This window comes from Cyprinus carpio, chromosome B15, assembly GCF_018340385.1.
Source record: "Cyprinus carpio isolate SPL01 chromosome B15, ASM1834038v1, whole genome shotgun sequence".
NCBI lineage: Eukaryota > Metazoa > Chordata > Actinopteri > Cypriniformes > Cyprinidae > Cyprinus > Cyprinus carpio.
Window position 1 is genome coordinate 12,103,711 of NC_056611.1, and position 16,273 is coordinate 12,119,983.

Sequence of the window (16,273 nt, forward strand, 5' to 3'; positions counted from 1 at the left end):
CTGCTCACTGCACCAGGTGTGTGTGTGTGTGTGTGTGTGTGTGTGTGTGTGTGTGTGTGTGTGTGTGTGTGTGTGTGTGTGTGTGTGTGTGTGTGTGTGTGTGTGTGTGTGTGTGTGTGTGTGTGTACACGTGTGTACACGTGTTTACACGTGTTTACACTTTGGATGGGTTAAATGCAGAGCATGAATTCTGAGTATGGGTCATGTCACTTTTTTTTTTTTCTTTTCACTTTTATCATCTGGGTCTATGTTGTCACATTAGTTATGATTCCATTAGACAAAACAATATAATGCAAAAACAATTTACACAATACTTTCAAAAAAAAAAAAGAAAACATTTTAGAAATGGAAATTGTCAATGGAAAATCTGCTCCTTTATTAAATGTAATAAATTGCATGTGGTTTAGAGTGCACAATGCGCAGATATCACTCTAACAAACTTCATGTGTGCTAGCAAACATCTGCAAGATAAAATTTCAGACTGGCTAGAGCAACATGTTTTTTTTTCTTATTTAATCACATTAATATCTTCTGAATGCACGTCTAACAATTTCATCTGTAAATGTATTTCCACTGTAGTTATGCATAACCAAATAATAATACAAAAAAGCATCCACCTCAAACAAATTGTATACATTTATTAAGTAGATTATGCAAATTTCATTCACATGATGTTTTTTCCATTCAGCATTTTAATGCAAATTTTGGGATACAGTATAGAAATGCTAGTTGATGGAAAACCTGGATGAATCTTGTGATGTTGTTTAACACCAGTTTAACATAAGTGTAATTTGAAACCATTGTCATCATTCAAAAAAAATTTTTTTTTTAATAAAATAAATAAAAAAATTAAATGATAAAGATTTGAAGAGGTCCCATATTAAGCTATGACTTTACAGTAGTATCAACCACTGTTATGGTAGCAATATAGATGTTCCAATGTGTGTAAAAATATATTCAGCCTCAAAGCAATAACTTTAAGCAAAAAGGTTCAAATAAACATCAATGATTTTTTTCCCTCATTGAGTCAAGCATGTGTATAACTTGTTTTTGCTGTGATTGAAACGGTGTATTATTCTCCAGGATAATAACATTTCTAAGATCAAATTTGGGAACCTGTAAAGAATTATCATTATTAAGGGCAAAACCTTCTGAAATCATATCCAAATGTTATGTATATTTTCTGTCAATACTTAGTAAACAAAAACTTGTGTTCAGCTTGCAGAAATGAAAGAATGAATTTCAAAACATCTAGACATCAACCAAGAGTAAAGATGTAAAGGTAAGTGCATAAATGTTTCCAAAATGCTCATAAGTCTCACTGAAATAAATCACACTTCCTGATTTGTCCTGTCGATCCGCATGACTCTGCATGACCGGGTCGGCCGTTTCTCCTTTCCCCGTTTCTGTTGAGCAGCACGAAGACGTGCTAAAATGTGTTTTTTTGGGAACTTCAGGGTGGTACATCCAAACTGGCTAACTCCTCCTGTTTCCCCAGGTAATTTCTCCCGTCTTTGGACCCAGCTTCGCCAGCCAGGTTTCCAGCAGTAGACGCTATCATAAAATCTCGATCCATTCTCACCACCCAACACATATATCCTGCGTTTCCATCTAGCCACACCTCCAGCTGCAATCCGCCTTGGCAGGCCAGGAAAAACCACCGGACTAGGCGCACGGTCACTACCACCACCCCCTCGCTCTACTCCAACTGCCACCTCCCGTTCTATTCCTGATCCTCTTCCTTCTCGGAAGAACAACACACGTCCTGTGGCATCTAGTGGTTCAGCCTGGGTGTAGTTGCCATTGAGGAACTTGGCGGCATCACGCAAGTAACCACCAATAGCACAAACGCCGCCACGTACTGCCACACCTCCAGCCAGGCAGGTGGCGCCAGAGTCTAGGGCAACACGGCTCCAGGTATTTGTAACCGTGTGGTATATAAGCACGCCAGCATGCACCACAGCCCTGCTCTGCTCCAGTGTGGTACCACCAAGCAAGTAGAGACGACAGCGGAGGGCAGCGCAAGCAAAAGAACGCAATGGCAAAGGCAAACGAGGTCCCCATACCCACATTATAGTGTTAAAATCAAAAATTTCAGAAGATTCCTACAGAAAGGCTGCTCGGTTACAGCCACCAAGAGCGTATAAAAAACCTCCGCAGCCAAGAAGACCTAACATCGCACGTGGTTCAGCCATCAACGGCTGTACAATCCAGCGGTTTAGCACGACATCATACTCATGAAGTGCTGAGGAGACCTCGGAACTCCGCAGGATGCCTCCCGCCACAAACAGTCGACCTCCAACAGCAGTGCAGCCGGGACAAAGCAACGAGCCCAAGGCTGCCAGCTTCTCCCACTTCCCTGTACGAGGGTCGAAGCAATCCACTGTGAAGTCCCTTTCCTGTAAAGACTCATTCTCCCTTGGCTTAAGGTCAACACAGACTATTTTCTTCTCAAACATGCCTTCTCGAGGCCTCAACGGTCCTCCCATGCCCTCTGTACTGGCTCGAGGTCCAAGTTCTTGGTTCATTCGGTGGCTCTCTTCAGGGCTGAAAAGACCAGGGCGTAAATGGCGTAACAAATTGGGCATGTGACTGTAACGATCAGCCGGCTGGTATTCTGCCCAGCGCCTTGCTGCATCGTATACTTCAGTCTCAGACTCCACACCCAATCGATCCGACTCCAACAAGCTGGCAAGAGTTCCTGGGTCCAACAAGAGGAAATCTCGCTGCCGGGCCACTCGAGGGAAATGCTGGCCCACCAGTCTCAAAGAAGCCCGAAGAAGCAGCTGGTCATGATGTGAACGAGCCAAAGAGTACATGCCTAGGCAATTCTCCACAGACAGGTGTTCAAAAAGGAATCTAACAAACAGGAAAATAAAATGGGAACATCAGCAAGACAAGATAAAAAAGTAGAATGATTACAAGGATCACATCTAAATTTTACCTAGAGCAAAGGTCCTGCAAGGGCATAACTTGAAGACGATTGGCTGCTACAAACAAGTCCTCTGCTGTGTCAAGACTAAGACCTGCTTCTCCTGTATATACAAAGTGGATAACTGTCTCCATTACAGAAGGTGTCACCTCCTCCAGTCGGATCTCAGTAAGACGAGACTCTACAAGAGGGCTGGTAAACATGGCACGGAAATATGGACTTACTGCTGCTAAAAGAACTCTGAAAAAAAGAAAAACAGCACACGTCAAAACAGAACAGTTTTATGTGTACACTACCATTTCGTGTTTGAGATCGGTAAGATTTTTTTTTATGTTATGTAAAAACATGTCTCTTATGTTCACCAGGGCTGCATTTATTTGAATAAAAATACAATAAAAACATTATTTTTTGTGATATTTAAATAATTTACACCATTGTTAAAATTTACATTTTAAAAAATTAATATTTCAAAATATTGTTTGTTCCTGTGAGGCCAAAGCTTTTTTTTTTTTTTTTTTTTTTTTTTTTATCAGCCATTACTCCAGCCTTTAGTGTCACATGATCCTTTAGAAACCATTTTAATCTACTGATTTGCTGCTCAAGAAACACTTCTATATTATCAATGTTGAAAACAGTTTTGCTGCTTTTTTGCCAGGAAGTTTTGATGAATAGAAAGTTCAAAAGTCAAACAATGTTTATTTAAAATAAAAGTCTTTCGTAAAACATCATAAATCTCTTTACTGTCACTTTTGATAAATTTAATGCATCCTTGCTGAATAAAAGCAATTTGTTAAAAAACATCTTACATACTGAATGGTACTGTATATCATTCATTATACTGAAACACAAATAATTATAATCTTTTTCATTATTTAAAATTAATCATGCAGTTTAATAGTTGGCTACATTAGACTGTATGCCATTTTTGAAATTATTCAAGTTATGAAAAAATATATACTTTACGTACAATGTTACAATCAGATAACCTTCAAAGCTGAAACCATAAAACCTACCTGTGACACATAAACTTTTTTCCCTCCACCACAAGAGTGACATCACACAACTGCTGAGCATCAAGCAGCTGTTTTAACCCTGAATGAGAATGCAAAGAGAGAAAACAAGTTGATAAAAAGGTGGCTAAATGATTCATCTATGTTCTAATTGAAGGAGTGGATCGCAGATCTACAATGGCCTTCATAATAATTTCATTATAATATTTCTTGAATAATTATTAATCAAGGTTACATTTATGCATGTTAGAGAATAAGTTGAATATGGCTTTAGTCTGCCTTTTTAATCTCTAAGCTGCTCTCATTGTGTGTGTGACCATGCCCGATAAGGTTTAGGGCTGAGGAAACCTTGAAGTAAGATAAGTGTTTCTCTGAGTATGTGTGTTAGTATCTGAGGGAGGGAGAAGCTCAGGACAGTCCCCAGAAAAACGTTCAACTGCTGTCAGATCAGTCCCATCTTTGAAAAAAACGTATTGCAACCTCTGATCGCTTGTCACCAAAATGTCGTCCAGAAGTAAGCGCAATTAGCAATCTCTGTCAGGTAAGTTTATCTAGGATTTAGAACCAATCAGAATTTTGATGACTTATGCATTGACGCAATTAGCAATCTCTGTCAGGGTATAATTGTTGCTGATTTTGAATTGTAGAGCAGAGCAGCCTACGAACTCCATCGTGAATTCCCCTTACATAATTATGGTTACATTTACATTTAGTCATTTAGCAGATGCTTTTATCCAAAGCAACTTACAACGGAGGCAATCAAAATCAACAAAAGAGCAATATGCAAGTGTTATGACAAGTCTCAGTTAGCCTAATGCAGTACACGTAGCAAGGTTGTTTTTTTTTAATTATATAAATAAAAAGAAAACACATAAAATAGAAAAAGAATAGAGCAAACTAGTGTTAGAGGCCTTTTTTAGCTCTGTGTTAATTGTATAATAAATAAAAAGAATACAACACAAATAGAATACAATTTTTTTTTAAGAAAACAAGCAGTTAGTAAATTAATAGAGTGCAAGTCTAAAAGGGGCAAGTTTTTTTTTTCTTTTTGAATAGAATTAGAATAGAGAGTGCCAGAGATAGAGGGTCAAATAAAGATGGAAGAGATGTGTTTTTAGTTGATTCTTGAAGATGGTCAGCTGCTCGATTTGAGCTGGGCAGGTCATTCCACCAGGAGGGAACTTGTAATGTATAAGTCTGTGAAAGTGACTTTGTGCTTCTTTGGGATGGCACAATAAAGCGACGTTCACTTGCAGAATGCAAGCTTTATAGAGGGCCATAAGTCTGAAGTAATGAATTTAGATAAAGAGGTGCAGAGCCAGTGGTGGTTTTGTAGGCAAACATTAATGCCTTACATTTTATGCGAGCAGCTATTGGCAGCCAGTGCAAATTGATAAACAGAGGTGTGACGTGCATTCTTTCCAGCTCATTAAAAATTAATTTTGCCGTTGCGTTCTGGATTAATTGTAAAGGTTTGATAGAACTGGCTGGAAGACCTTCCAAGAGAGCATTGCAATAGTCCAGCCTGGACAGAACAAGAGCTTGAACAAGGAGTTGTGAAGCATGTTCTGAAAGAAAGGGCCTGATCTTCTTGATTTTGAATAAAGCAAATCTGCAGGACCGGGTAGTTTTAGCATAGTGATCTGAGAAAGTCAGCTGATCATCAATCATATCTCCAAGGTTTCCGACTGTTTTTGAAGGAGTTATGGTTGATGTGCCTAACTGGATGGTGAAATTGTGATGAAACGATGGGTTTGCTGGAACCACAATCAGTTCTAATCTTGGCAAATCCAGCAAGAAATGTCTGTTAAACAAGCTGAGATGCGAGCAGGTATCATTGGATCATCAGGATGGAATGAGAGATAGAGCTGAGTGTCATCAGCATAGCAGTGATATGAATAGCCATGTTTCTGAATGCCAGGTAGACAGAGAAGACAAGTGGTCCAAGAACTGAGCCCTGAGGCACCCCAGTAGTTAGATATTGCGACATTTGATAAATGTAATGTTGTTTCATTGTTTTGTTGTTTTTGAAGTACCGAAAAGTTTTTATTTACTTATTATCGCAGAACTGGATCTGTGGGGTTTAAAGGTGACTAAATAATAATGCAATGTAATTCTAATTAGATTTTTTTTATTTTTTTTTTATTACACATTTACTTTATTTGAAAAGTGACAAAATTTACATTTTTCTTCATTTTACATTTATATATATATATATATATATATATATATATATATATATATATATATAATATATATATATATACAAGCCTAAAACCTTATTTTAAGGTTAAAATGAATCTTATGGACCCCATTGCATCTACTGCTGTTGTGCTATTATTTGGGACATATAAAGAGCAATAAAGCAGAGTTAGACTGAAGCATGTGCTGTACAGATTGTTATGAGAAATTTAAAATGAAATAAGAAATTACATTACACAATCCAGAATTCTATAATAACAGTATACATTATCCAACAATCAATGTTCAAAACTACAATCATTGTCTCACCCTGAGTTACATATTCCCCCAAGGGAGTCGAGTAGTCATCAGGAAAATCCTCTTCCTCCGAGTCACTATCCGAGAGAGGCTCTCCACCACCTCTATCTGCATCCTGCCATGGCTGTGGTCGCCAGGTAACTGCACCACCTCTGACAGTATTCATCTGTGGCAAGTTAATTTAAAAATACATCGTTTATAACACGTCATTTATAAAGTGCTCATATAGTGACAGTATAATGCTGTGGTCAGATTTATAGTTTCTAGGGCTGAACTGAACATACATACATACAATAATATATATATATATATATATATATATATATAGATGCTGGAATATTCACCTATGGAAATTCACCTATAGAATCAAAGTCAGGCCACTCAAAGGCAAAATGAAAAATTAAATATATTTGACTGAAAATCACAATCCAGGGCAGTCTCTCTGACCGAAACATACCTCAGAGAGCTACAAAATGACTAAGCAAAACAGAGTAAAACCATCATATTCATTTACCATTGAATGAAGACTTTCAAAAATGACTGGATAATCAAATGAACAGTTTAGAGTTTACATATGTAATTATTTTAATTCAATTGAAACATTTTATTTGACTCCCTAGACCTTTTCCAGACCTACTGACCTTGACCACAGAAAGGGGCATTAATCACAAGTTGTTTCTTACAATATTCGCAGACTAAATTTGAAACATCAGCGTGAGATGAAAATAACAGAAGGGGCAATTTAGCTTACTCTTCTATGTGACAGAAAGAGAAGGACAGTATTCAGGCAAGTTTTCGGAGGCCTTGTATTTGAGTGCCTTGGATAACTTACAACATCTCCATGCTTATTAGTCAAACTCTAATAATGTATGGCATAATCTCAATTGTTACTTTTCTTCAAAAACACCATATATAAATGAACAATAAAGGTAGAACACCTATTATAGTACTTATAAATAAAATACTGAATACACACATGTATATATATATATATAAAAAAAAACAAATAGTATCTTTCAGGATTTCAAAGATAATATTTTATTTTAAAATATGCTCACTCCAGACATTTCCGAGACTTTCTCTTGAGGTTTCTAGACAGGGTATAGTTTTATTTATTTAACAATTCCCTGCTATTTCCAGGTTTCTTCCCTCATCAAAACATTTCCCAAAAGCTATTTGTTGATCAGAATATTAGTAAGTTAATGGGATTGCCAAAGTACCCCGATTCTTCATGCAACGTATGTATATAAATATTAATACTACACTGCAAAACGAAATGTGCCCTCCACCCAAATACAATAACAGGCTAACAGAGAATTAAACTCTTGCCCAATAAAATCGTCTACATTTTTTTATTTATTTTTTACCATGAGAGGTGAAGATTTCTATCAGAAAGTGTGAGAGTTGACCCCAGCGGTACAGATCTGGGTGATGGATGTTCTCTTAATTCTTGGGGTGTCTTGAGTTCGATTTTGTGTATCAAGACTTTTAGGGTGCCACAATGATACAGACGGCCTGATACTCTTCGGCCCGTTTACAACACCTTGACCTTCCTGGGTAGTTTCAGCGCAAATTGGTCGGCTCATTACGGTGTGTTGTCCATCCTTAGCATACGAGCACAAAAATATTCAGGCTCGCCTGATACATCCACACTGTCGACCACGACTCCGTGCAGATTATTAAAGGCAGGTAATCCGGATTGGCCCAGAGAATACGTAGTCCTGGGAGAAATAAATGATTGTTTTATCAGTAATGTCAACTATTGCTCACAGCTGCCAACATTGCCCCATGACTGTAGGCGAAACAAGCTGAGGGATTCTGTCACTTGCCAGAACAACACACTGAATTTCCGCTTTGCTCATTGACCAATTTACCGGATGTGACGGATACTTACTTCCGTTTCCGAGAACCTTAAATTTGTAACTCCCAAAGCTGAAGAAATTCATTTAAAATTATTAAACCGTTTATATCCATGCAGTTAAATCTTACGACGAAGATTTGAATTTGATACAATAATTACGTAAATGTGTATTTTGTGACAATACTGAAACTACTGATAATGTATTTTGTATGTATGCAGCATTATGGCTTGATATTTACGAAGTGCTGTATGTAGGATTGACACCGAGTGGTTGAACTAGGTATTGGAATTCAAATTCAAAATATTGGTCTGCGTCCCAATGTGCATACTATCCATCCTTAATTCTATGCGATATTAGTAATGCAATAGCATTGATAAAATACATATATAGGTAGAACAAAAAACAAGATAATTTTCTCTTATACAGTATGAATTTCTATCTCGTTTTAAGCACAGAAGAAGATATTTTGAAGAATGTTGATAAACAAACAGGTGACAATAGCTATTGTCCTCCATAGAGTTTTTATGACAGAATTTAAATTTTTTGGGGTGAACTATCCCATTAAGCTAAAATGAAAATTATTCACAGTTTTTAAAAATACTCTTTGCTTCATACATATACATGATTTTACATATGTTTTAAATGAACAGTTTGCCCAGAAATTGTAAATGAAGGAAAATTTCTGGTATGTACTCTGGCTGTTATTTTCTGTATTATGGAAGTAAATGAGGACTGGGTGTCCACTCCAAAATAGACAAAACCACAGTTAGTAGTTTACATAAATAGTGCACTAGCCTATATTCCTTATAAAAAAAGTCTTTAACTTTAAATATCTTGATGTTGAAATAAAGTTATTGTTGATGTTATTTGTCAGCTGGGTATTTATTTCTGGATAAAATGTGTTTTCACTTTTTTTGTTTTTTTTTTTCAGGAAGAACATGACTAATCTACTTTGGCTAGTGTACGTGCCATCTTTCTTTGAGTTATGTTTCTGTTTTTAGACTTTAGTTTGAGTAAATGAATATGACCTTTTAATGAATAAAAATACTTGAGAATAATTTAAAGCTGTGAATATATTTACTGTATTTTAGTGATGTTTCTGCTTGCTATCATGTGCATGATATGCACTGGAATACTCTTTTTCTTTCTCTGTTTTGTACTTGACAGCTTGAGGAGTATGTGAGTGCTAGGGAAGAGAGTAGAGCAATCAGAGAGAAACTTAGTCAGTTGTATGTGCAAGAGGGTGAGCTGGAGAAAGAACATTACTGCCGTGCCCTAAGATTGCCCAACAGAACACATCCATGTGTGGTAAGAGACCCCTTACCTTTTCACAATACAAAAAAATGGGGAAAACCCTGGGAAATGTTTTATTTTTAATTCAAAATGACATTTTATGTAGTAGTTTAAGTAAGATATCTGATCAAAAAATGTTAAATCATTCCTCTTTACTGGTATTAAAGGTGCTAAAGATTAAAGATTTTGACTTTACTAAAGCATAAAAATACCATCATATTTTATCAGATATTTAAGAAACATGCTAAGTTAACATACTTGTTTATCTGAAAAATAATGCTACAGTCAGTTATTATCCTTTGAAAATGTGCGTTCCGGGCCGGAATGTTGTTCTCTGTTTTGGTTTTTGAAACCCGCCCACTACCTGTTTACCCAATTGTATTTCGGCACCCCAGGTTTCCAGTTGGCAGAAAACACAGCGTATTTCATTTCATTCATCGTCAGGTGCGCTCGTTCCTGTTGGTGTCGTCAGTCTGGCAACTTGCGTGTGTGGCAAGTCTGAGGAGGAGAGGCCGGGTGAAAAAACCCTCAACAATATTTTGAATTTGGACTGCAATACCTAGTTCAACCACACAATGTCAATCCTACATACAGCACTTTTAAATAATTAAATGTTAAACTAACCAAGTCCAATTATCAGATATAAACCAAAACAAACAACAGTAGGCTATATAAAGACATGCACATGCAAAGGTGTATTTTTACTATACAGGAATGTAATTTTTTCTATTCTTATAGCCCATCGGAGATAAGAACCAGGCAAGAGTTGTTGAATTGGTTGGTCAGAAACGACTTAAATTTATTTGATGTAAATTGTATTATCCCTCTCCTTAGATTGTTTGGTCAAAAATACAATTTGGTTAGTAGCAGTTATCATTACTTGTACTGACATTGAGGTTGGACGTTCCTGATTTCTTGCAGCGGTTGACAGCAATTCTCTAATGAGATCAGTGTTTAACAGAGTAGTTTAGTTATTTTATGTTAATATTTGTTGTTAACTACCTTTATCATGGCAGTGCCTGGTAAAATATTTTGCAAATGCATTAATGTGTTCCACAAGATGTATTGTAATATATTGTCATGTGTCCACTACAGAATTTGATTTCAAACCAAAAGGCCACCTGCAAATTGGAGAGAGACTTGACATCATAAGACAAAGGTTAGATGTTTTCTTTCTCTAATGTTTTAATTTTATTTAAATCTTTAATTTTTTTATGAATTTTTCATTTGTATCTCTTTTCTCTTAGACGGCTTGCCCATGTGTCAGGGCACAGATCATACTATTTGAGAGGTGTAGGGGCCAGCCTTCAGTTTGCCTTGCAAAATTATACCATGGATCTTCTTCAGAAACGGGTTAGTATGTTTTCATCTTTTTGAATAATGTGTACCCATGAATGGAATAAAAGGGATCGTTTGCCCAGAAATGAAAATTCTGTCATTAATTATTCACCCTCATGTCATTCCAAACCCGTAAGACCTTTGTTCATCTTTGGAACACTAATTAAGATATTTTTGATGAAATCCAAGAGCTCTCTGACCCTCCATAGACAGTAACACAACTTAAATGTTCTCAGACCTAGAAATGTAGCAAGGTGGTTTAACTTAATTTTATGAAGCTACGAGAATACTTTTTGTCTACAAATAAAACAAAAATAATGACTTTATTCAACAATTCTTTTCCTTCTCATCCTGGGTCAGAGAGCTCTCGGATTTCATCAAAAATATATTAATTTGTGTTCCGAAGATAAACAAAGGTTTTACAGGTTTAGAACGACATGAGTGTGGAAAATTAATGACATATATACACAGCGCACCGCATAAATGATTACACCCCCTCTGAATAAATATAAAAGATGTATTTTCTTAATGATCACTAATATAATTCATGGAAATATGCCAAAATTAAAACAGTAAACATATACTTAATAAAAAAATGTGTAAAAAAAAATATGCCAATATTTTCTGTAAGATAAGTAAATTAGCCAATTTTGTTTAAATGAAGGATTGCAGAAATGAGTACACCCTAGATTTAATTCAGAAAATGTATAATATTGTAGCACTTAGTATGTCCTCCAGAACTTAAAGTATACTGCTTTGACCCTTCTTGGCACTGAGTGTAACGACCTCCTTAAGTGCTCTGGTCTTTAATGGGGAGTTTTGCTCAGCCCGTCTCTACAGAATCCCCCACAGCTGCTCAAGAGCATTAATAAATACATGTACACTAAAGGATTTTCACCTTGGGAGAATAAATATATTCATATTTTAAGTTTTTGTATTACATCACACACATAGTAGTGTCTGAATTCATGCCAGCATTGATAAAGCACAACTCCCTCATACCTTCAGCACTCATTCATCCCTATATAAAAGCTTTACTACCACTGAACGTCACTGTGGGTACCAAGCACTTTTCGCTGTACTCCTCCAGCAACATCAGAACATGTTGGATGCTTTTGGATCTGAAATGATTGACTTGGTCTCTTGAGACCAGAGTATGGATTCCCAGAAGTTTTTATTTTGTTAATATGAGCCTTGGGAGAGGTTAAATGAGTTTATTTTGCTTTGGCAACAGTAGGTAATTCTATTAGTGACAACATCCATGCATGTCACTTCTGCAGGCTGCGTCATACTCTGCGAGATAAAGGGTCACTCTTTTCATAGCTTTTGCCAGCTCTGAGACACTTGGATATTATTTCTCCTCTTTTGGTTCTAGCAAAAATGTATAAATCACAAGTTATTTTGATTAAGTAAAAATAACAACAAAAATACAGCTAACTAATACAATAAAACACAATAAAAACATAATAACATAATAAAAAAGAGCTGTCTGTTTTTGCAAATAAACCCTTCATATATATATATATATATATATAATATCTATATATATTTATTTATTTATATATATATATATATATATATATATATATATATATATATATATATGTGTGTGTGTGTGTGTTTGGTGTGTGGTGTGTGTGTGTGTGGTGTGTGTGTGTGTGTGTGCGTGTGTGTGTGTATATTCTGTGATATGATCATTAATTATATATGAATGTTTGAATATAATTGTCAATTCTAGGGTTATTTCTAAATTAAATGTAATTGTTTGTTACGCAAGTTATTAATACATTTGTTCTGAAATATAGACCAGTAGGCACCAATATTTGAAAAATATTCAAAATACTTTGCAATCAATATATGATGAGCAAGGACAGATTGTCCTTTATTTGACCTTCCAGGCTATTTCATGGATCATGCTGTAAATCTGAAGGATTTACTTGTCAGGTTCAAACCAATCCCGGATTGACTTAAATGACTGCCTTAATGTTTCATTAAATTGTTGATGCATGCATAAAATATTATTCATAAGATAAATTATTACTTTTTTGTTCTAGAACAATCTGGAGTAGCACATGCTATCGAGCTGAAACAGATACAGGCAGAGAGGCCTGGGGGCTCTACAGAGTTCACCATTCACCAGAGTTCACCAGTTCACAAGGTAAACAGAAAACAAGTGGTAGCATAGAAAATAAAAAAATGTGAAAGAAAAATACAAAATATTATTTTTTTATTCTACTCTTACCATGTCAATTAACAAAACCAATCAACCCAAGAACAACCTAAATTCACAACAAACCAAAAAACGTACGGAGCCCCTCTGGTCCCACTTTGTCAAAAAAAAAAAACAATTATAACTATCTTGTGGCCTCAAGATACTAACTCGTGGCCTCAAGATAAGTAACTCGTGGCCTCAAGATAAGTAACTCGTGGCCTCAAGATACTAACTCGTGGCCTCAAGATAAGTTACTCGTGGCCTCAAGATACTAACTCGTGGCCTCACGATAGTAACTCGTGGCCTCAAGATAGTGAAGTGTCTGACACATGGACCCTTTGTTATTAAACTGGACCCTGTACTGTAGTGCAATGTAATACTTCACATTCTGTGCAATATTCTCTGTTTTAATATTCAGTGTAATATAGTTTGCTGCAGTTCTGCTTTCTATTTATTTACTAGTACTGTTCATCACAATCAATTCAATTCTGTTAATACAGTAATGTAAATCTTGTAGGCTTCATATCCATAGTCCTTTATAATTCTTCCTCATATTTTATAGCATATATTTATACTTTTTACATGTATATAGGCTACTTGTTTATTTACCAACTTCTATTATTATTTATATTCCTTTAAATGTCTTGATGTGCACTTCAACTGTGACACAAGAATTGTCCCCCGAGTTATCAATATCATTAAAGATCAATAAAGTATTTCTGATTCTGATTTTAAGTTAGCCTATAGTAGTGTGCAGACTGGTTCATTAATTATTGAAGTGTTTCACATTTTGGAAAAGCATGTCCGTGTAGCCTACGATAAAACGTCAGCAGAGGGCGTTCTAGGCTTAGGTCACGGTACCTCCGTCTGGCTGTATATATTTATGTGTATTTCCCGGTATTTCCCAGCCAGTACTTGTGACGTCACGTGCAAAGTATGAATTAATAGGATCTTGCCAGGACGTTGCCATTTTTAATATACAAAAGTTGGTGTTTTGAGTTGTAAACAATCGTCGCCTGCATGGCAGATAGTTGTTGTGCGATTGGATGCACACTTGGATGCATTTTGTCAGCGTTTGTTGCCCGCCAGGTATCCATGGTAGTCACGTGACTGCAAAGTATGAATTGCGTGTTTACGTTAATCACAACAACAAAGTTGTCAGGAGTCTATGTCATCTGAGGAGATTTACGTTACAAAGATTAACCGAGTGTTTGTATTATGTCTCATTGCAATTACTTGGTTTTGTTTAACTCAGAAACATATGCTATAAATATGAAGAAGAATTATAAAGGACTATGGATATGCAGCCTACAAGATTTACATTACTGTAATAACAGAATTGAATTGATTGTGATGAACAGTACTAGTAAATAAATAGAAACAGAACTGCAGCAAACTATATTACACTGAATATTAAAACAGAGAATATTGCCACAGAATGTAAAGTATTACATTGCACTACAGTACAGGGTCCAGTTTAATAACAAAGGGTCCATGTGTCAGACACTTCACTATCTTGAGGCCACGAGTTACTTATCTTGAGGCCACAAGTTAGTATCTTGAGGCCACGAGTTACTTATCTTGAGGCCACGAGTTAGTATCTTGAGGCCACGAGTTAGTATCTTGAGGACACGAGTTACTTATCTTGAGGCCACGAGTTAGTATCTTGAGGCCACGAGTTACTTATCTTGAGGCCACGAGATAGTTATCTTTTTTTTTTTTTTTTTTTGACAAAGTGGGACCAGAGGGGCTCCGTAACAACCTTTTTAGGATGTTTACTACGTTTTTATTCATGCAGGTTGAAATGTTTGGTGTGACTTTGAATGAGGAGAGGAGAGTTCCCAAATGTTGGATGAATTTGTCATGTTACAGAAGGAGATTTTCACTTCCTTAAAACTTCATTACAGGTCTACAGTCTAACCATTTTTCTATCAGTAACCATAATTAATATTTCACATAGCATGTCATGTGTTGCTAATTGATATTCATTTTCTTTCATTTTTATGGTATTCTACACTAATTCAATAAAATAGAAGTATAGCATTTCTTAAAGTGGCTTTTAAACTAAGTCATTTTTGATTGGTCTGTTCACACCAAGGACAAAATATTTATTGTAAAATATTCATTCATTGCACTAGTTCTCACTGGTCAGTGAATACAATTAAGATTTGTAGCACTTGCTGATAAAATGGTAATAACAATTTCTCTCATAGAGTCTTGGATATGCCTACTCAAGAATTGGGGCCTCCTGCCTTCCGAAAATATGATATTGAGGCATGGATGCCAGGACGTGGCAGCTTTGGAGAGGTTGGAATGATACTTTAAAACAAAAAGTCGAGTCAATGTAATTGTAATTTTTATTCACAAGTAAACATAATCTAAAATATAAAAAGAGGAATACATGTCTGCTTTTGAGTCCTTTTGGTGAATGTCAACTTCCTTTATCAGATTTCCAGTGCCTCAAACTGCACAGACTACCAGAGTCGGCACCTTAACATTCTCTATGAGGGAAATGATGGAAACCTTGAGTATGCGCATACGGTAAGAGACTATTTATAATACTATGTTACTAATATGGTAAGCTAGGTTTTGGGTCTGCAATATTTCCATTCTATTTTTCATGCTGTTAAAAAAGTAAATATGATTGTAGGAGATAACTTAAAGAACAGAACCATTCCTTCAAACCCTTTCTTTTTTCCTCCCCATATTTTAGGTTAATGCTACAGCTTGTGCTGTTCCACGTACTGTCATCTCATAATTTGACATCTCATAATTTGTTCCTGTCTTTTTGGGGTTCCTGTCTGTGTGTAAATTATTACCACTACCACAAAACATCAGAAGGAGCAAAACAAAGTAGTACAGATCATAATAAAATTTGATGATGATGTCATGAATGATTCTAACAGAAAAAAAGTATTTAAGAAAGTAAAGAAAGTATTTGCAGCAGTATTCATATCATGCAGTTTGTCTCTTACTACTATTGAGAAGACAGCATGTTGGTAAACTTTCCATTGCTATCTTAAGTCTTTCTTAAGGCTTAAGAAATCATGGGAGCCATTCCTTCATCCCAATCCCAATCATGGGAAATCATTCCTTGGCGCCGTGGTTTAGTTGGTTAAAGCGCCTG

The 16,273-nt window shown here is 36.0% G+C and overlaps 2 protein-coding genes across 2 annotated transcripts; one reads left to right on the plus strand and one right to left on the minus strand.

Annotated features, from left to right (window-relative positions):
* Positions 1 to 352: 352 nt before the first annotated feature.
* Positions 353 to 8,326, minus strand: si:dkey-260j18.2 (uncharacterized protein LOC325231 homolog). The gene is given in 5 exon segments (XM_042739237.1): positions 353 to 2,859; positions 2,945 to 3,172; positions 3,946 to 4,024; positions 6,454 to 6,607; positions 7,809 to 8,326. Coding segments are annotated over 5 exon segments (1,992 nt in total). The 5' UTR covers positions 7,812 to 8,326; the 3' UTR covers positions 353 to 1,331.
* Positions 8,327 to 9,249: 923 nt separating this feature from the next.
* LOC122139861 (serine--tRNA ligase, mitochondrial-like) lies at positions 9,250 to 16,267 on the plus strand (the record flags this gene model as incomplete). The annotated part of the gene is made up of 11 exons (XM_042740044.1): positions 9,250 to 9,264; positions 9,471 to 9,611; positions 10,335 to 10,387; positions 10,690 to 10,755; positions 10,844 to 10,953; positions 12,833 to 12,878; positions 12,989 to 13,110; positions 14,975 to 15,053; positions 15,360 to 15,453; positions 15,595 to 15,687; positions 15,860 to 16,267. Coding segments are annotated over 11 exons (864 nt in total), but the record flags the coding sequence as incomplete, so codon positions are not given.
* Between the last annotated feature and the right edge of the window lie 6 nt (positions 16,268 to 16,273).